This window comes from Bufo gargarizans, chromosome 1 (assembly GCF_014858855.1).
Source record: "Bufo gargarizans isolate SCDJY-AF-19 chromosome 1, ASM1485885v1, whole genome shotgun sequence".
Lineage (NCBI taxonomy): Eukaryota > Metazoa > Chordata > Amphibia > Anura > Bufonidae > Bufo > Bufo gargarizans.
In genome coordinates this window covers 703,964,719-703,986,693 of record NC_058080.1, presented here as the reverse complement: position 1 = coordinate 703,986,693, position 21,975 = coordinate 703,964,719, and the positions used below count along the sequence as shown (strand labels likewise).

At 45.4% G+C, this 21,975-nt stretch overlaps 1 protein-coding gene across 1 annotated transcript in view; it reads right to left on the bottom strand.

Annotated features, from left to right (window-relative positions):
* The window catches only part of KIAA1328 (KIAA1328 ortholog), a 167,646-nt gene that overhangs the window by 85,377 nt on the left and 60,294 nt on the right, over positions 1–21,975 (bottom strand). The window contains exon 6 of the mRNA XM_044292623.1: positions 8,899–9,026. Within this exon, the coding sequence (XP_044148558.1) occupies positions 8,899–9,026 (128 nt within the window). The remainder of the gene's footprint in view (positions 1–8,898; positions 9,027–21,975) is intronic.

Sequence of the window (21,975 nt, the reverse complement as noted above, 5' to 3'; positions counted from 1 at the left end):
AAAACTTCCATGAACTCACTATGCCCATCACAAAATACCTTGGGGTGTCTTCTTTCCAAAATGGGGTCACTTGTGGGGTAGTTATACTGCCCTGGCATTTTAGGGAAGTAGTTTGAAATCCAAATCTGTAAAAAATAACCGGTGAAGTCCGAAAGGTGCTCTTTGGAATGTGGGCCCCATTGCCCACCTAGGCTGCAAAAAAGTGTCACATCTGGTATCGCCGTACTCAGGAGAAGTTGGGGAAGGTGTTTTGGGGTGTCATTTTACATATACCCATGCTGGGTGAGAGAAATATCTTGGCAAAAGACAACTTTTCCCATTTTTTTATACAAAGTTGGCATTTGACCAAGATATTTATCTCACCCAGCATGGGTATATGTAAAATGACACCCCAAAACACATTCCCCAACTTCTCCTGAGTACGGCGATACCACGTGTGACACTTTTTTGCAGCCTAGGTGGGCAAAGGGGCCCAAATTCCTTTTAGGAGGGCATTTTTAGGCATTTGGATCCCAGACTTCTTCTCACGCTTTAGGGCCCCTAAAATGCCAGGGCAGTATAAATACCCCACATGTGACCCCATTTCGGAAAGAAGACACCCCAAGGTATTCCGTGAGGGGCATATTGAGTCCATGAAAGATTGAAATTTTTGTCCCAAGTTAGCGGAAAGGGAGACTTTGTGAGAAAATACCAAAAAAAATCAATTTCCGCTAACTTGTGCCAATTTTTTTTTTAAATTCTATGAACTCGCCATGCCCCTCATTGAATACCTTGGGGTGTCTTCTTTCCAAAATGGGGTCACATGTGGGGTATTTATACTGCCCTGGCATTTTAGGGGTCCTAAAGCGTGAGAAGAAGTCTGGAATATAAATGTCTAAAAATTTTTACGCATTTGGATTCCGTGACGGTTATGGAGAGTTCATGTGAGATTTTATTTTTTGACACAAGTTAGTGGAATATGAGACTTTGTAAGAAAAATAAAAAATAAAAAAATTTCCGCTAACTTTGGCCAAAATTTTTTTCTGAATGGAGCCTTACAGGGGGGTGATCAATGACAGGGGGGTGATCACCTCATATACACTCACTGATCACCCCCTGTCATTGATCACCCCCCTGTAAGGCTCCATTCAGACGTCCGTATGTGTTTTGCAGATCCGATCCATGTATCCGTGGATCCGTAAAAATCATACGGACGTCTGAATGGAGCCTTACAGGGGGGTGATCAATGACAGGGGGGTGATCAGGGAGTCTAAATGGGTGATCACCCCCCTGTCATGCTCCATTCAGACGTCCATTCGTGTTTTGCGGATCCGATCCATGTATCCGTAAAAAACATACGAACGTCTGAATGGAACCTTACAGGGGGGTGATCAGGGAGTGTATATGAGGTGATCACCCCCCTGTCATTGATCACCCCCCTGTAATGCTCCATTCAGACGTCCCTATGTGTTTTGCGGATCCGATCCATGTATCCGTAAAAATCATACGGACGTCTGAATGGAGCCTTACAGGGGGGTGATCTGGGAGTCTATATGGGGTGATCAGGGGTTCATAAGGGGTTAATAAGTGACAGGGGGGTGTAGTGTAGTGTAGTGGTGTTTGGTGCTACTTTACACAGCTACCTGTGTCCTCTGGTGGTCGATCCAAACAAAAGGGACCACCAGAGGACCAGGTAGCAGGTATATTAGACGCTGTTATCAAAACAGCTTCTAATATACCTGTTAAGGGTTAAAAAAAATTGCATCTCCAGCCTGCCAGCGAACGATCGCTTACCTTCCGATCCTGTGAACGCGCGCGCCTGTGTGCGCGCGTTCACAGGAAATCTCGCGTCTCGCGAGATGACGCATATATGCGTGACTGTGCGCAGAGCTGCCACCTCTGGACCGCAATCCTGCGTTAGGCGGTCCGGAGGTGGTTAAATATGGCCTGGTCCTTAAGGTGAAAAATGGCAGGGTCCTGAAGGGGTTAATACTTAAAGGGGGTTGTCTCACTTCAGCAAATAACATTTATCATGTAGATAAAGTTAATACAAAGCACTTACTTATGTATTGTGACTGTCTCCTTTGCTGGCTTGATTCATTTTTCCATCGCACTATACACTGCTTGTTTCCATGGTTACGACCATTCTTCAATCCAGCAGCGGTGGTCATGCTTGCACACTATAGGAAAAGATGCTAGCCTCTCTGGTGGCTGGGAGCCTAGGAGTGTGCATCGTCCAACACTTTGTTCTATAGTTTACAAGCACGGCCACCACTGATGGATTGCAGAGTTGTCGTAACCATGGAAACAAGTAGTGTATAATGGAATGGAAAAATTATTCCAGCCAGCAAAGGAGGCAATATGGACAATCACAATACATTAGTAAGTGTCTTGTATTAACTTTATCTACATGATAAATGCCATTTGCTGAAGTGAGACAACCCCTTTTAAGAATAGGTCTCACTAGCTCCATGGTGGGAGATCAGTTGTTCAAATGTAGCTCTGGTGCCAGAAGTCAATAGTAGCAGCTCTGGCGACGATTAGAAGTAGTGAGGGGTGTCAGACCTCCACAGATTAGCTTGTGATTGCTGATCCAGGGGATAGGACATCACTTAAAAAAAGGTGGGACAATCCATTTAATTGTGTAACAAGCCTTACCCCAGCACATCAGACTCTTTGCCAAAAACCAAACCTTCAAAAGCAATCTGAAAACCCACCTCTTCAGGAAACCCTACAACAAGCCTGCCGCCACCACACACCCAGATGAGCAGCTTTTACATTCACCTTCTGTGTCCTTTCCCTCTCACTTGTAGATTGTAAGCTCTGGCGGGCAGGACCCTCCCCCTCTGTAGCAGTCTGTTACTAAGTTCGTGCACATTGCACTTCTGTTGGCCCATATTATGTATGTGTAATCCCTCTTATGTGCACAGCGCTTTCAAATAATAATAATAAATAATAATGAGTTACACAGACAGACATTCTGCTCGCTAGAGGAGGAGACTGCTGCTATTACATGCAGCGATCTCCTCCACACCATGGGGAGGAATGATCACTATCCCATCGCTCCTCTCCATGCTGTACAGTAGTTTGCCGGCGGCAGATCTTTATTAGACAGCGCAATCTGCTTCCGGTAAATCTTGATCTTCCAGTATAACGAACAAACATCGGGCAATCAGTGAGAGTATTACACTGCAAGATGATCGCTAACAAGCATTCATACATCGCTAGTTATCACGGGGCAGAAAATCTGCCCATGTCATACACCCTTTAGTGCAAGAAATAAAAAAGGATGCACTTTCCTATTTAGTGCATTGGCGAGTGCAGCAGTGTATGCACTGAGAACAGTTCAGACATAGGCCGGCAGCCAGCGACACCGCCACTAAACAGTTCTGTATAAAGATGGAAATTTATATACATTTTTTACGTATTTGCCATGCACCAAATGTACACCTTGTTTGTGAATGACCTGTTCCAGTGTGGTGAAATACACCAAATAAATTAGAGATATGTGGCATTTTCTCGATTTTAACCCCTTAAGGACACATGACGTACCGGTACGCCATGTGTTGTTCGGAACACCGCTGCCCGGAACAATTCAGACCTGCAGTTTGCTGCACATTTCTGCAGTCAGGACCGCGGGGATCAGAAACTTTAAATCGCCCAAAATATATATTTTTCACCCCCCCCCCCCCCCCCTGCATGATTTTAGCTGGCGGGTGGCGCGGGGGGGGGCCCTACCTAAGATAATCGCCCCAAAACTGAAAAAACTATGGCTCTCAGACTATGGAGACACTAAAACATGATTTTATTTTTTTTGAAATCATTGTGTAAAACGTACATAAATAAAAAAAATTGGATACATTCGGTATTGCCGCGTCTGTGACAACCTGCTATATAAAAATACCACATGATCTAACCTGTCAGATGAATGTTGTAAATAACAAAAATAAATAAAACTGTGCCAAAAAAGCCATTTCTTGTTACCTTGCCTAACAAAAGGTGTAATCTAGAGCAACCAAAAATCATATGTACCCTAAACTAGTACAAACAAAAGAACCACCCTATATCCCGTAGTTTCTAAAATGGGGTCACTTTTTGGGAGTTTCTACTCTAGGAGTGCATCAGGGGGGCTTCAAATGGGACATGGTGTCAAAAAAACCAGTCCAGCAAAATCTGCCTTCCAAAAACCATATGGCATTCCTTTCCTTCTGCGCCCTGCCGTGTGCCCGTACAGCAGTTTACGACCACATATGGGGTGTTTCTGTAAACTACAGAATCAGGGCCATAAATATTGAGTTTTGTTTGGCTGTTAACCCTTGCTTTGTAACTGGAAAAAATATATTAAAATGGAAAATCTGCCCAAAAAGTGAAATTTTGAAATTGTATCTCTATTTTCCATTCACTCTTGTGCAACACCTTAAGGGTTAACAAAGTTTGTAAAATCAGTTTTGAATATCTTGAGGGGTGTAGTTTCTTAGATGGGGTCACTTTTATGAAGTTTCTACTCTAGGGGTGCATCAGGGGGGCTTCAAATGGGACATGGTGTCAAAAAACCAGTCCAGCAAAATCTGCCTCCCAAAAACCCTACGGCATTCCTTTCCTTCTACGCCCTACTGTGTACCTGTACAGTAGTTTACGGCCACATATGGGGTGTTTCTGCAAACTACAGAATCAGGGCAATAAATATAGCATTTTGTTTGGCTGTTAACCCTTGCTTTGTTACTGGAAAAAATGGATTAAAATGGAAAATTTGCCCAAAAATCAAAAAATTCTTAAATTTTATCACCATTTGCCATTAACTCTTGTGGAATACCTAAAGGGTTAACGACGTTTGTAAAATCAGTTTTGAATACCTTGAGGGGTGTAGTTTCTAGAATGGGGTAATTTTTGGGTGGTTTCTATTATGTAAGCCTCATAAAGTGACTTCAGACCTGAACTGATCCTTTAAAAAAGTGGGTTTTTGAAAATTTCTGAAAAATTTCAAGATTTGTTTCTAAACTTCTAAGCCTTGTAACATTCCCCAAAAATAAAATATCATTCCCAAAATGATCCAAACATGAAGTAGACATATGGGGAATGTAAAGTAATAACTATTTTTGGAGGTATTACTATGTATTATAGAAGTAGAGAAATTGGAACATGGAAATTTGCAATTTTTTCCAAATTTTTGGTAAATTTGGTATTTTTTTTATAAATAAAAATGATATTTTTTTTCACTTCATTTTACCAGTGTCATGAAGTACAATATGTGACGAAAAAACAATCTCAGAATGGTCTGGATAAGTCAAAGTGTTTTAAAGTTATCACCACTTAAAGTGACACTGGTCAGATTTGCAAAAAATGACCTGGTCCTTAAGGTGAAATAAGGCTGTGTCCTTAAGGGGTTAAAAGGGAATTTTCAACTTTCATACAGGTGACCTATCTTTTTGGTGATCCCCTGATGATCTACTCCCAGCCAATCAGCTGCTTGAGAAGGATCGGTGCTCCATGTAGCTGCACAGCCTTCTCGAAGCTTACCATAAGCCAATGACGTTGCGTTTATCAGTCACATGGCCTAGTGCACATCTGTCTCATTCAAGTGAACAGGGCTGAGCTGCGATACCAAACACAACCACTATGAGATGTATGGCACTGTGCTTGGAAAACTGTGAGCAGGCAGCAACCCTCACCAGAACACCGTGGTCTACTCAAACATCTGATGGCTGGGGGTCTCAGTAAGGGGCGCTCTCTCTACAGTGGGCAGCATAGCTCAGGGCCACCCACTCACTCAGTCCTGTCTGACTGCACTGAATTCACTCCTGTGTTTCTTCGCACACTTGTCACAAGAAGGCCCTGCAGTGATGGCCAGTTGAGTGTGCAACACAAGCATCCCAAGAACCTGCAGAAGATGAAGAGCAGGCGGCTGCAGATTCCGCATCAATGCGCTGCATGCAAACTGCTTCCAGCGTGCTGCTAGAGGAGTGGTGCCCACAGTCATAAGCGTCTGTATATGGATAGACACGTCACTGGAGCTTCAGAACAAACCTCTAACACACTCCTGTGAGGGATGACAGGGGCCACCCGTTACCCATTGGCTATAACGGCATCCTTTAAACATGTGTGTTTTATAACTGGACCCCACGGGGATTGAATAACGTGGTCGACATGTACCAGCCTTACAGAGGCCAAAAGTACACTCCTTTGGCCTCTGTCATGTGCAATGAAGCTGTGAAGACCCATTTATCGTGTACATCAGGAGTTATCCCTGCGGACACGTCAAGCGTAAAATAATAAAGGAGTGTGAACAGGACAGAAAAGAATCCAATCCCAGCTGTATTGGCCCGTGCACGTACAGCACATGTATCCCTGCAGCAAGGCAAACAGGCTGTTGATCACCACCGGGAGATTTAACCGATAATATATAGATTATACGTTTTTTTTTTATAATGATATAACATTTATTACAAACACTTTCATTCTACAAAGTATCAAGATGACCCCTCTGAATAAAAGGTATTAGGATACAACATATTATTTGAAATATATTTTTACAGTTTTGGCGTTCATGTCTTTCACACTGGCCAATAGAGCTCACAAAATGAGCTGACATTTCCTTATATCTGCACCTTGACAGCTTCTCTGTGTAAATGGGGACAGAGTCAGCAGAGTCATCTCATTATCATTAGAGTGTGGGTGAGTTAATGAATGCTGTATTCTGCGTAAGGAAGGAGAGTAACACTACACATATAGATAAGTCCGAGTGTGCATCTCCCCAGACGCTCCCCGGTGTCTCTCTGGTTAGATACCAACTCTTTCTAGAGATTGTATCCACTGAAATGTCTTTTGATAATTAACCCAATTCTATAAATTTCCATAAAGCAAACACTGTGCTGTACTGTTTATACCGAAAAGAAGTGCATAGCTCCAAAGTGGGGGGAAATGTCAGTGCATCTTATGGGGGCAAATACTCAGCACTTAAAGTTCCATTACAGAAGCACTCTGTACTTACCGCTTTCTGGTCTTCCTCATGTCATGAGGACTTTGGCGCTGTTACCTCACGCTGTGCGACATCAGGTCAGAGCACAGCGCGACAGGAAGACCAGGAAGACACTGGATCTCAGGAGTGGCAGCATCCGGAGAAGGAGAGGCAAGTAGAATTTTTTTTTGTTGTCTGCTCTGATTAAGATGGGGGTTCTTAGGGTCCATTCACACGTCCGCAAAATGGTTCCACAATTTTGCAGAATGGGTGCGAACCCATTCATTTTCAATGGGGCCGCAAAAGATGCGGACAGTACACCATGTGCTATCAGCATCTGCACTTCTGTTCTGGGGCCCCGCAAAAAAATAGAACCTGCCCTATTCTTGTCCACAGCCACGGACAAGAAAAGGCATTTCTATCATAGTGCCGGCCATGTGCAGTCTGCAAAAATGCGGAACGCACATGGCCGGTGTCCGTGTTTTGCAATTTGCGGACCGCAAAACAGTTGCGGACGTGTGAATGGACCCTTATTCACATTGGGCCTCTAATCTGAAGGTGGCTGTTCAGGGGTCTGATTAGGGGTCTTTTGAATATTTGGGGGTCTGAGCTGAGGACTGAATGGGGACCTGATCTGAGTCTTATTAACATTGGGGTTTGATCTGAGATTTGATTAACATTTGGGTTCTAAGCTAAGGTCTGATTAACATTAGAGGTCTGATGAAAAAAAAATGTTTTCTTATTTTCCTCCTATAAAACCTAGATGCGTCTTATAGAGTGAAAAATTGTATATACACAGGTGAAACTCGAAAAATTTAAATATCGTGCAAAGTTCATTTATTTCAGTAATGCAACTTAAAAGGTGAAACTAACACATGAGACTCATTACATGCAAAGCGAGATATTTCAAGCCTTCAATTTGTTATAATTTGGATGATTATGGCTCACGGCTTATGAAACCCCAAAGTCACTCCTTTTAAGTTGCATTACTGAAATAAATGAACTTTTGCACGATATTCAAATTTTTCAAGTTTCACCTGTGTATGTATGTATGTATGTATGTATGTATGTATGTATGTATGAATGAATGAATGAATGAATGAATGAATGAATGAATGAATGTATGTATGTATGTATGTATGAATGTATGTATGTATGAATGTATGAATGTATGAATGTATGTATGTATGTATGAATGTATGTATGAATGTATATATAATAAACGAGGAACATACACAACAGCATATACATTATTCTTAATAATAGCTTGTATTGCAGTACAGTATACAGTAGTCTGAGGCTTGCAAACATGAAAAGATGGGGGACCTCTGCATTGTCCTTTAGACTCCCTCCTAATGAATGATCTTCTGTTTGTTCAGGCTGCAGCTGTTGTGGAGACCTTAAATCACTACATGCCGCCAGTACGCTCTCTTCAGCCCCAGAGGGGTAGTAAGATGGTTGCCGGTTCTCAGCACTTCATTGAGGATTACTAGGTAAATGCTGGTTTATTTTATTTTTTTGTTTTGTTTTTTACACATTACCATAGTAGCATCTAAAAAGGGGAAGTCCTGATCTCCAAACTGATAACATTCTCCATTACTAGGTTGTTAGCACCTGGTAAAACGACCATTTGGTGCCGTCACTTTAAAAGACTCCTTGGCATAAGCGGCACGAGTTTTGTAGCCGAAACCCCTTCCCTCGAGTCCCCTCTCAGCATTTGTATAGACTTCGCCGTGTGTCCAACACACATTATCTGCACCTCCGCAGAGGCGAGACGATTTGCATAATTGATTCAACCATTAAAATGTCCTTTCGACTGTATTAGAGGATATACAGTGCGCTAATTGCTCTTCATTAGAAAACAAACAACGGGCTCCCCCTGACCCTGCTGTGCGATACTGAGTACAGGCCTGAGGGAGCCTGCAGACCTGAGTGACTGTGCAATGCTCTGCAGAGTGGCTCACCTGCTGGGGTCGGCCGCTGCGGGCGCTCAGCTCCGACACGGACAGGTTCAGCTTCTCCTGCTGCTCGGACAGGTACTTCTGGTACAGGCTCAGCAGCTCCTGGCACTCCCGGTACTGTTGTTGCAGAGGTGGAAATGTTTGTTAAGGAATTTGAACCAAATGAAAAAATAATAATAATAAACATTTCATATAAAAACAAAAATGGGTCAGAGACACCGCCCCGACAACACCGCTCTGAACCTGCAGATCAGAAATCTCTGCGCCTCACAAAAGTACGGACAAGGAGGATAACAGTGCAAAACATCATAGTGTAAAACCAGGCCCTACAGGAGCGCCCCCCAGTGCTGCACCGTCGCCATTACAGGAGTAGTAGCCTCTAGCCTCATTCACAAGTCAGTGTTTGGTCAGTGATTTCAATCAGTGATTGTGAGCCAAAACCAAGATTGGAGCCTCCAGACATAAGGTGTGGCTTCGGCTCAGTGTCACTGATGGAAATCACTGACGTGTGAATGAGGCCTATGCTTTCAGGCTATGGTCATGTGCCTGAGGAAGGAAGCGCAACGCTCCCTAAATACAGACCAAGCATTTTTAATACATTTTACCTTATTTTTACAGTTGCAATGCCCTGGATTCCTATTTCTTATTTTTTGCTTCAGGCTACGACTGCTAGGATAGGGCTGAAATACTGCATAAAAATCAGTGAAAAAGCTGGTGGAGTGCCCCCACCCCACCGCTGCACCGGGACTACGACAGGAGCAGCAGCCACGTCACGGGTCAGCAAATTCTGGCACTCTGGCCGAAACTACAGCTGCATTCACTGCTATGGGAAATTCAAGAAGAGCTAGGCATGTGTGCAGGCTGGGAGTTGTAGTTTCACAACAGCTAGAGTGCTGGAAGTTGCTGGCCCTCTGAGCTACACCCTAGCCACTTGCTATACTACACTACAATGCAGGAATGCCTGGGGGACTGGGCCCAGACCACAGGACAGCAATGGTGGTATTTCTTTGCTCAGGATCTCATGTTGAGAATGTCATCCCTTCCGAACCCCGACCACAGGACAGCAGTTGCCGCTATGGTGGTATTTCTTTGCAAAGGATCTCATGTTGAGGCAGTCACCCCTTGTGGGCCCAGACCAAAGGACAGCAGCTGCCGCTATGGTGGAATTTCTTTCCATACGATCTTATGTCGAGGCCGTCACCACTTCTGGTCCCCGACCACAGGACAGCAGCTGCCGCTATGGGAGTATTTCTTTCCATACGATCTCATGTCGAGGCAGTCGCCCCTTCTGGGCCCGGACCACAGGACAGCAGCTGCCGCTATGGGAGTATTTCTTTCCATACGATCTCATGTCGAGGCAGTCGCCCCTTCTGGGCCCGGACCACAGGACAGCAGCTGCCGCTATGGTGGTATTTCTTTCCATACGATCTTATGTCGAGGCCGTCACCACTTCTGGTCCCCGACCACAGGACAGCAGCTGCCACTGTGGGAGTATTTCTCTCCATACGATCTCATGCTGAGGCCGTCACCCCTGCTGGGCCCCAACAACAGGACAGCAGCTGCCGCTATGGTGGTATATATTTGCACATGATCTCATGATGAGGGTAATATACGGTATCAACCATGGTGTAATTCAGCAGGTGCAATAGTCACATAGTACCTGCTGGGGGCACCATGCACAAGGCGCTCTCATAGTACGTAGTACAATGTACTTAGGGCGCCAGCCATGGCCTGTTCTTGCCCACTTCCAGGTTTTCCTTTCCCCAATCAAGTTAAAGGCATAGCATAACCAAGGAGGAATAAAATGCCATTTGCAATTCGGTGGACACATACTACCTGGGAAGGCTAAATCATTCTCTAAGCAATCGTTGATTCAGCCAGTGGCGGCGGCTGCTCCTTTATGCCTTTCAGAAATCTGACAAGTAAAATAGATGACATGACTGCTATACGGAGGTAAGCAGCATGTAATTGTGTATGTGGCTGTGCTGGGAATAGTCCAAGGTGAGCGCTGCCGTCAAAATGCCTCATGTTAATTTCATGTTTGCATTTGCACAAATTTAGAATGTAAAAGTAAAACAAATAAAATGAGCACTGTATAATTCAGCTGTCATTTCCTCCAATTGCTCATAATTGTAACTATAAAAAGATAATATTCAGCCATATGTGCATCTGCACAGCCGAGTATTGGTCAATTCGGAGAGGGAAGACGCTGAGGCAAGCGCTCCCTCTAGTGGTCAGACTGGAGAAAAGCAGGCGACAAGCGGAGGGATCCAGAGCGAGTACTGCTCCACAGGAGGGCTATACGCTATACTCTGCAACTGCATTATTGACTCAGAGGTTTTGCTGCATTTTGGGGTAATTTTTAGAACAGGGATCGGCAACCTTCGGCACTGCAGCTGCTGTGAAACTACAACTCCCAGCATGCACACTTACTCAGCTGTTCCTTTAACTCCCATAGAAGTAAGAAGAGGATTCTGGGAGTTGTAGTGCCGTGGGTTGCCGATCCCAGTTTTAGAATATTGTGGAAAAAATGAAGTAGCTTTGTAAAGAGTCAGCAGTGGGGTCAGATTACTGGGACTCCCACCGATCATGAGAACAGGGGTCCCATGCCCACCGTGCATGAATAGAGATGCGGTCGAGCCACTCCATTCATTTCTATGGCAGAGCTGGAAACAGCCAGCAGTCCCATAGAGATGAATGAAGCGGCAGTGCTCATGCTCGACCACTGCTCCGTTCAAACAGGGGACATACAAAAAATAGATCTGACTGTTTTTACACCCTGTGACTATTCAATAACTCTCCTCCCCCCCCAATACTTAAACTGCCCTGTACAGATACTGAACAAGCAAGGAGTGCTGAGAGATTTTAGCTTTGAACTTCACACATAGGGTAGTTTGCTGCAGAAAAAAATCTGCAACATAATACACACCATTCAACAGACCAGGCTGGAATAAAAAAGCAAAATCCATCTTCCCACAGCAGAACGGAGACAGGAAGCCATAAAAATCTGCATTCATCATGCATGAATGGAGTTAGGCCTCATGCACACGACCGTTGTGTGCATCCGTGGCCGTTGTGACGTTTTCCGTTTTTTTTCACTGACCCATTGACTTTCAATGGGTCCGTGGAAAAATCGGAAAATGCACCGTTTGGCAGCCGCATCCGTGATCTGTGTTTCCTGGCCGTGAAAACGTCCTGTCCTATTTTTTTCACGGCCAACGGTTCACGGACCCATTCAAGTCAATGGGTCCGTGAAAAATCACGGATGCACACAAGATTGTCGTCCGTGTCCGTGATCCGTGATCCGTGTCCGTTTTTTCCTATCATTTCAATGGCAAACTTGACTTAGATTTTTTTTCCATTTTTCATGTCTGTGGATCCTCCAAAAAACAAGGAAGACCCACGGACGAAAAAACGGTCACGGATCACGGACCTACGGACCCCGTTTTTGCGAACCTTAAAAAAAAACGGTCGTGTGCATGAGGCCTTATGGAAACCCTATTTACTTAGATTGCTGCAAAACTCGTCACCTACAGTAGGTTACCGTGTGTGAACAGGGTCAAAGACCATCCCATGCATTAACAGGCCTTGCTGCAGAATGTAAATGCGGGGGATCTGCTCGGGGTTTCACCCACCGCCATGTAATAGGAGGCATGTAACAGTGGGTGAAATGTGCTGCAGGTGAACATATCAGGCTGTCTGGGGAAGGTATGATGGATCCTTTATGTCTTCCAATCGTTTTGATGCGAGGCAGCTCTGAAAGTCACGGAGCGGCCACACAAACCAGGCACGTATCCCTTCTCAGCGCAATCGCAGCTTTATATCTCAGCGACGGTGGAAAGGATGTGGCTGCTGGCGGAATGTCGGCACGAGTTCGGCCTAATGCACAACAGTTTTTTTTTTTTGCGGCCCACAAATTGGGGATTTATTTTTTTTGTTTCCGTGTGTCTTCCGTTTTTTTGGGGCAGACCGCCCCCAAAAAGAAGGAAGGTAAAAAAAAGTGTAATTTTAATATCCCCACCCAGCATACTGGTATATATGCTGGTCACCAGGCAACTGATTCTACAAAAACGGACACGGGTGACAGATGGTTGTGCATCTGCATTTTTGGTGGTCCCATTAACTTGAAAGAGCTCGCTAACCATTTTTCGCGGACAAGAATAGGACAGGTTATATTTTTTTGATGGACTGGAACCATGGACGCGGATAAAAAATGGTGGACTATCCGCATTTTCAATGACTCCATAGAGGGTCCTCATCAGATACGCTAAAATCGGCGGAACCGGACGCGGAAACAAACAACGGTCGTGTGCATGAGGCCTTCCCCTGATGAAATTCCATGGGACGAAAAAATTTAAATAAAATAAATAAACACGATGTGTGAATGGGCCCCAACTCCGTCACTGTTTCACTTGTTGTCCTTCCTTGGACCACTTTTGGTAGGTGCTAAACACTTCACACAGGAGCACTCTCCACAAGACCTGCCATTTTAGACCCACCTGTGCAGCCACCACAATTTGTCTCTTGTCAGATCCTTACGCTTGCCCACATTTCCCGCTTCCAACGCGTCAACTTCAAGAACTGAGTGTTCACTAGCTTCACTTCAAGGCAGTGGATTTAAGGGGTTGTCCAGAACTAGAAAAAACATGGCTGCTTTCTTCCAGAAACCGCACCTGTCCACGAGCTGAAGTGAATGGAGCTAAACTGCAATACCACACATAACCTGTGGACAGACGTGGAGCTGTTTTTGAAAGGAAGCAGCTATGTTTTTCATCGTCCTGAATGTCCTGGCAATCAGTGCATGTGAACAGCTACATGCTTCTCATACGGGCAGGACGGGACGCCATCCCCTTCCTTGCAGACCTCTCTCCTGAGTGTCCATCACGGATTACGCATAGACCTGTCACTCCGCTGGCGCGCGGCTCTGCCAGTCCCTCTCTATCAGCCAGTAGGTTGGTGCGTTTCGAGGCATCCCAATGAAAAATTCATTATGAAGTAATTAACTAGTAAATTATTGATGTAAAGTCTTTTTTTTTTCTTTGCATTCAGGAGATTGGTCCCATTACTTAAAAGATAAAAATCGCAGCGGGGAGGCTTCTGGGGTCCTCGCCAGGGTGGTCACGTGTTTCCATAGGATGACACCTAAAGCCGGGAAGAAGCGCTTAATTCATCCGAGGAAAGTGACACGACTCCTTAGTATTCATGGAAGTGTTTACTGTCACATTCCCTCCGGACACAGCGGAGAGAGATGGACGCCGCTAATCTCCTCTCTACACCTGCAGAGTATTATAGTCAGAACGGCCCAGAGTCTCAGGCTGATACGGGGCGACGGTAACAATAATCCCCCACCCCCCCCACATTTACATCTTAGACAGGAGTGAAGGATCTCGCTGGCAGGTGCCTGCCGGTAATGGAGAGGAGAATGAGAACAAGGTCTGGATAGACTCCGCATGAGCTGCACTAAATTGAAAATGACCCCCGTGGACTGACTGAGCTCCGGCCGAGAGGACGTGCTATAATACATAGGTGCGTCTATTGGTCACTGCGCAGGTGCTTCAGGTCGGAGCTGCAATACCAGACACAGCTGATGGACAAGAGTGCCGCTCTTTCTAAAGGAGAAAAAAATAAAGCTCAAAAATACATACAATGCCTTTGTTACTTCCTAATCCTGTTAATACTCCAGTCACATCCAAAGCTGCATTTAAAACCCTGCTGGCTGGACCGCTATAAGGATTTCTGTACTGTAAGGTGCAATCTTCAGTCTAATTCACTCAGCAGTAAAGTAAATTTTACATTCTTAAAGGGCATCTGTCAGCAGCTTTGTACCTATGACACTGGCTGACCTGTTACATGTGCGTTGGCAGCTGAAGGCATCTATGTTGGTCCCATGTTCATATGTGTCAGCAATGCTGAGAAAAGTGATGTTTTATTATATGCAAATGAGCCTCTAGGAGCAACGGGGGCGTCGTCATTACTCCTAGAGGCTCTGCTCTCTCTGCAACTGCCACGCCCTCTGCACTTTGTGAAATACACTACGTTTCCCATAATGCACCACAACCAGGCGTCCTCTGCACAGACACTGACCCACATGTAAGGCAGCAGAGAAGTGTAAAATAGTGCAGCCTGCAAGTGAATGTAAAGCCGGCTGAACTGTGTGAATGCAGCTTTGGGGGGTGACTAGTGCATGACACAAGATGCTAAGTTTGGAACGGTCCGGCTATAAAGGAGCACGTCTATGGCTTCTTATTTTAGTGTTATGGCCGCCACACTCTGCGTTATCGGAGTTGGGTTCATCTGAACCATGCGCCAGAAACCAGCCTTCCATGGCGCCATGGTACTGCGGCACAGACCAGCACCATACAGAAGGTCCGATCTGCGCACCTCTGAGAAAACGGCGCCGCATAATTAATCGCCTTCACATAGCGCCACATCACTCGGATAAGGCTGCCCGCCAACAATGCCTCTCCATCTTTTTCATTTCACGTTGCTGTGCTGTAAATGGAAGCGGAGATGTGAGCGCTTCTTAAAAATGGGTTTTAGTCTGCCTTTAAAAACCCAGCATGGCCACAGGAGTTTATGGGCACGGCGCCGCACCGGCCGCTCTCCGAGATGAATCGTTTAATGAACTTGGCATCCCTCACACAGAACAGCGTGAGCTAAAGTGCCGCGTGCTCCTGCTTTATCTGCTCCTCAGTAATATAAAAGATTTACTCCACGTTCCACTCCAGTGACTTGTGCGGCCATCACACTCGCCGTACTTTACATATATTTGTGGAATGGTAAATTCCCCCGATAAACGCCATAAACTAACAAGACCCAATCTACAGCGATCGGGAACTTCTCGGCGGACGCTGCGGGGACCGAGCAGTTTCTGCAGACACATTGAGAGACCTTTGTTTTCTGCGTCACTCATCATTTTGTCTGAAAAGCACTTTAAGGGTACGGGCACACATTCAGGATTCATGAGCGGAGAATACGCACTGAAATCCGCAGGTGTTCGCAGGCAAATCCGTGTGGTCAATCCTCATTAATTGGTGCGGATTTTACTAAGTGAATGAAGAAAATCCAGTCAGGAAAAAATAAAATAAATTGACATGCTGCGGATTTTAAAATCCGCACCGCAGGTCAAAATCCGCGTGGAAAAAAAAACGCATTGTGTGCATTGAGAATTTCAAATTCTCATAGAATACAATGTACATGACCTACGGCGCGGATTTTCCGCACGCAATCCTAATAGTGTGCATTTAGCACCACAATAAGTTTTTTTTAAAAAAAACCTTTACGACTTGACTTGGCAATGCCACTCTGATAAATTCGTTCTATGACGGCTCCTTCTATGATCCCTTTCTCTCTGAAGACCACCACATGATGCCATTTCAGGTATGTAACAGCAATATCTACAAACAGGAGCTATTTTTAATAAATTATTCCAACTGAAAACTAGTAATCTCAGTAAATTCGTATTTATTGCTGAGACAAGCCCTTCAAAGAGCGATGCACAGGAGAGCGTTTCTGCCTCACAACAGCCTCCCATTCATTTCAATGAGATGCAGCACTGTTTTCCCCACTTGGGGCAAAATATGTGCACAAAAAAAAAGTGCCCCCAAAAAAAAAAACGTGGATTCCGCGCCGATTTTTTTTCAGTGTGTTCTCAAAATCCATCTCCTAATAGTATCCATGGCCTCCCCATGAGTTCCTTGGGACAGAAGAGAACACAATTGCCTGGTGAGTCCTCAGAGAGAGGGAAAGCAGCAGATATGGGACCATATCTGAAGTCCACATAAGGCCTCATCTCATGCACACAACAGTATTTTTTTCACGGTCCGCAAAACGGGGTTCCGTTGTTCCGTGTCCGTTTTTTCTTCCGTGATTTTTTGGAGGATCACCAGACAAAGGAAAGTTTAAAAAAAAAAAAAAAGTCGTTTTGGTGTCCGCCTGGCCGTGCGGAGCCAAACGGATCCGTCCCGACTTATAATGCAAGTCAATGGGGATGGATCCGTTTGATGTTGACACAATATGGTGCAATTGCAAACGGATCCGTCCCCCATTGACTTTCAATGTAAAGTCAGGAGTCCCCATCAGAGTTTTCTCCAATCCGATGGTATATTTTAACTTGAAGGGTCCCCTTTACCATGGGAACGCCTCTATGTTAGAATATACCATCGGATTTGAGTTACATCGTGAACTCAGATCCGACAGTATATTCTAACATAGAGGCGTTCCCATGGTGATGGGGACGCTTCAAGTTAGAATATTCTAAGAACTGTGTACATGACTGCCCCCTGCTGCCTGGCAGCACCCGATCTCTTACAGGGGGCTGTGATATGCACAATTAACCCCTCAGGTGCAGACCCCCCCTCCCTCCCCAGTTTTAAATTCATTGTTGGCCAGTGCGGCCCCCCCTCCCTTCCCTGTATTAATTTCATTGGTGGCCAGTGCAGCGCCTGGTTGCCATGGTTACTGATCGGAGCCCCAGCGATCGGGTTTAATTGTGCGGATCACAGCCCCCTGTAAGAGATCGGGTGCTGCCAGGCAGCAGTCATGTACACAGTTCTTAGTATATTCTAACTTAAAGCGTCCCCATCACTATGGGAACGCCTCTGTGTTAGAATATACTGTTGGATCTGAGTTTTCACGGCGTTAAAACTCAGCTCTGAAAAAGCTGTATGCAGACAGATCTGCGGATCCGTCTGTGCTAAAGTAGCCTACGGACATGGATCCTCTGGTGGCAATCTTGTGTGCCTCCGTTTTTTATTATGGACCCATTGACTTGAATGGGTCTGTGAACCGTTGTCTGTCAAAAAAAAAATAGGACAGGTCCTATTTTTTTGACGGACAGGAAACACAGATCACGGACGCGGATGACAAACTGCATTTTCCGAGTTTTCAACAGACCCATTGAAAGTCAATGGGTCCGAAGAAAATCACGGAAAACGCAACAACGGACACGGATGCACACAACGGTCGTGTGCATGAGGCCTAATAATGGTCACTAGTGACATGGAGCATCTCAGGCAACATCCGTAGTGCTGGATGTACAGGATAAAACCTTGAGAAACCATATTCGCTTGGAATCATTTTATCTTCAGGTTGAGTATGTGCCGCGTGAATCCTTCTAATGGAAGAAGGAGCTGCTGGAGAAGACAGACGACACGCGCGTGACATTAAAGGGACACTTAGATGGAGACGTAAAAAGTCTCCCATTTTTAAAGAAAACAACAAAATTTTAAGTGCAGTCTGATTTATCAATATGGCTCCTACCGATGCTTCCGAGAGGCAACAAATCAAGCGCCATCACTCTCCTGCTGAGAAAATTGGTAGCCTCATGTCACCGCATGCTTTATTCCCATTTCCTATTGTCCTTGAATGCACCGACCTATGTTCCTCTGAGTGCAGAGCCATTAGGAGAGCGCACGCATGACACGTCTCCGTCCCCTACAGGGGGTGAGGAAATCAATTCACGTCAGGCAAAAATTTACCTCTGTATATAGTTTGTATCTGCAGCTTGGGGGGGGGGGGGGGGGGCACTCCTCTCTCCTAAGGCTACTTTCACACTGGCGTCTTGTCTTTCCGTTTGTGAGATCCGTTCAGGGCTCTCACAATCTGTCCAAAACGGATCAGTTTTGCCCTAATGCATTCTGAATGGAAAAGGATCCGCTCAGAATGCATCAGTTTGTCTCTGTTCCGTCTCCGTTCCTCTTTGGAGGCGGACACCAAAATACCGCTTGCGGATTTCAAGCTATATGCGGATTTCCTTGCACTCGTGGATGAGATTTTTACATTTCATTCGCTTTGCTGCTGTCGCAGGATTTTCCACATGAAATTCCATTGCGGAGATCTCACACATGGCCGTACGTCTCTTTGACAATAGTGATACAGATTGCGTCAGGAGCTGTTCAGGAAAAAACTGATGGTTTTGCGCACAAGTTCAATCAGTTTTTTCTGCGATTGCGTTCAGTGTGTGCGTGTTTTTTCCCCCCGTCCGGATTGCATGCGTTTTTCACGTCCATGAAGAAAAACTGAACAACAATCTACGGCTACTTTCACACTCACGTTTGGTGTGGACCCGTCATGGATCTGCACAGACTGATGCGTTCAGATAATACAACCGTCTGCATCCGTTCAGAACGGATCTGCTTGTATTATCTTTAACATAGTCAAGACGGACCAGTCTTGAACACCATTGAAAGTCAATGGATCCGTTTTCTATAGTGCCAGATTGTGTCAGAGAAAACAGATCCGTTCTCATTGACTTAAATTGTGTGTCAGGACGGATCAGTTTGTCTCAGTTTCCTCAGACGGACATCAAAACGCTGCTGGCAAAAACAGAGGCATTCTGAGCGGATCCTGTTCCATTCAGAATGCATTAGGGAAAAACGGATCCTTTTTGAACCGCTGGTGAGAGCCCTGAACGGATCTCACAAACGGAAAGCCAAAACGCCAGTGTGAAAGTAGCCTAAATCTCTGATCAACCATCAGTGAAAAATGCATTGCATCCGGATGCCTTCCGTATTTCACACAAGCCCCATTCACTTCTATGGCTGCGTGAAAAGCGCACAATACAGAACGCGCTGCATGATTATGCATGAAAAACGTGCACAGAGCCATTGAAAGGAACGGGTCAGGATTCAGTCCGGATGCCATGGGTTCGCTACATGTATCACATCCAGACAAAAAATGTGCTCGTATTAAAGAGCCCTTAGGTGCATGTACATTGCAGATCTCCCGCAGATTATTTTCCGGATTTCTGTGGTCGTACCCCAAAAGCGCCTTCATTCTGTACAGCACCACCAAGCAGCTTCAGGCGACTACGATCCTGTCCTCTGTGCGTCACCTATGCACAAAATGCAAACCTAAAAGCTAGGTGCAACCGTCATTTTCCACTTTCCAGGAACCACCCGGCACGTTCGCCTTTTTCCTCAATTCTCAGGCCTTTAATTTCTTATTTAGGTCATCGCCTCCCTTCATCTTCGGAATTACACAGGCGTTTAGGGCTCTGCCTTTAGAAATAAACAACAGTAAAAGAATATTCTAGAAACAGATCGCATCTGAAAGGGACCGAGAGGCACGAGGGGGGGCATTGTGAGAATTAGCGGGTGAGCATGAAATGATTTCCTTAAGAGTGGGCTTTGAGGAGTGGGGCGAAGAGCGAGATGTGATTATACAGGGCAGGACGAGCATCTTCAGACGCAGCTTTAAGAAGACATGAAAGCCTTCATCTACAACCCCCACCCCCTCCATTCACAGATACGGAAAGCTTCAAAAGAGCCTCACAGCTGCAGCCCTCACACACAGTGCACAGACACAGCTTTCCCTCCCCATTAACTAATGGTCCGGGGAACAGACTGCACTGCTGCCACCGGGCGCTGCCGGATGGTCAGAGAACCTGGGACGGAGCACCGAGGGCAGGGTTACACAAATGCTTCCAACACCAGTCCCCCAAAAAAATACCTCCAAAAATAAGGGAAGGCTGCCCTCTACTGACAAAAGCTGCAACTGCAAGAGAGCAATGCTGAAACTGCAAAATAAGGGCTCGTGCACACAAAAAGGTATTTTCTTTCCGGGTCCGTTTTGTTTTTTTCGTGGCCATATGCGGAACCATTCACTTCAATGGGTCCGCAAAAAAAAAAAAAAAAGGAAGTTACTCTGTGTGCATTCCGTTTCCGTATGTTCGTATTTCCGTTAATCAAAAAAATAGAACATGTCCTTTTATTGTCCTAAGCATAGAGCAGTTCTATTAGGGACCAGCTGTTCCGTTCCGCAAAATACGGAATGCACATGGATGTCTGCCGTATTTTTTGCAGACCGCAAAATACATACGGTCATGTTCATGAGCCCTTACACACAAAGGCCTAAAAGAGCATCTGTGGAACCTGATGGTCTAAAAAGGATTGGTGCACCTCAATGGGATGGTCAAGACAAAATGCAAAAAATAAATAAAAAATAAAAGCAGAAAATGATCATTCCGTACAAAATTAGATGATTATGAATCTGAAAATCAGAGTTGGGTCTCATGCACATGACCATGGTTGCAGATCGGATGTGGACCCATTAATTTCACTGAGGCTGCAAAAGCATATTGTGTGCTGTCCGCATCCGTATGTCTGTTCCCCCCCCCCTCCCCCCCCCAAAAAATGGAACAGGTCCTATTCTTGTCCGTTTTGCGGACAATAGGCATTTCTAACAGGTGGCAGGGTGTACCGATCCGCAAAATGCGGACAAACCATTGGCTGGCCACCTCGGCTGGCCCTGACCATCTCGCGCCTGCACTGCTGCTCTGGGTAGCTTTGCAATCGCAGAGGCTATGCTTCTGATTCCGGAACAGCAACTGCACATGTGGCGCTACACTTGTTTCGGAAGCAGAGCCTCTGTGCTTAAAGCAGTGGTGCAGGCGCAAGACTGTCAACCCCGGTAGAGTTCTCCAGCCCTGTCAATCAAGCAGAAGAGAGATTCGTCACCAGATCCTCACAGCTGAAGAAATCTATCTGATGAATGAATTGATTCGCTCATCTCTAATCGGTACCTTATTAACGCTCATACTGAACCGCCAGCACCAGCCTCGCGCCACGAACTCCATTCAATGTGCATAAATACAAAACAGACTACCAAAATGTGGTCCAATAGCGCCAGGGGCGGACTGGGGACTAGAAGTGGCCCCATTTTGCAGTAGGGTCCAAATTGATGGTAGGCATGGCCAACAATACCATGTTGTGGCACATTATACAACCCCAACAGAGCCAAATACCAGAGTCCATCACAAAATACAGAAGCACAAAAAAACATCCCCAAAAACTTCCACTGTCTGACCATGAGGAGGACCCAGGCAACCCTCTGGGCAGTAGCCCACTGGGAAATTTCCCTGTAAGGTCTATGGCCGCGCCATTTACCCCCTTCCTGACAAGGCCTAATTTAGCTGACACGTGTCACTTTATGTGGTAATAACTTTGGGATGCTTTTACTTATCCAAGCCATTCAGAGACCGTTTTCTTGTGACACATTGGACTTCATGTTAATGGTAAATTTGAGTCAATATGTTTTACCTTTATTTATAAAAAAAATTCAAATAAATCCCAAAGTTAG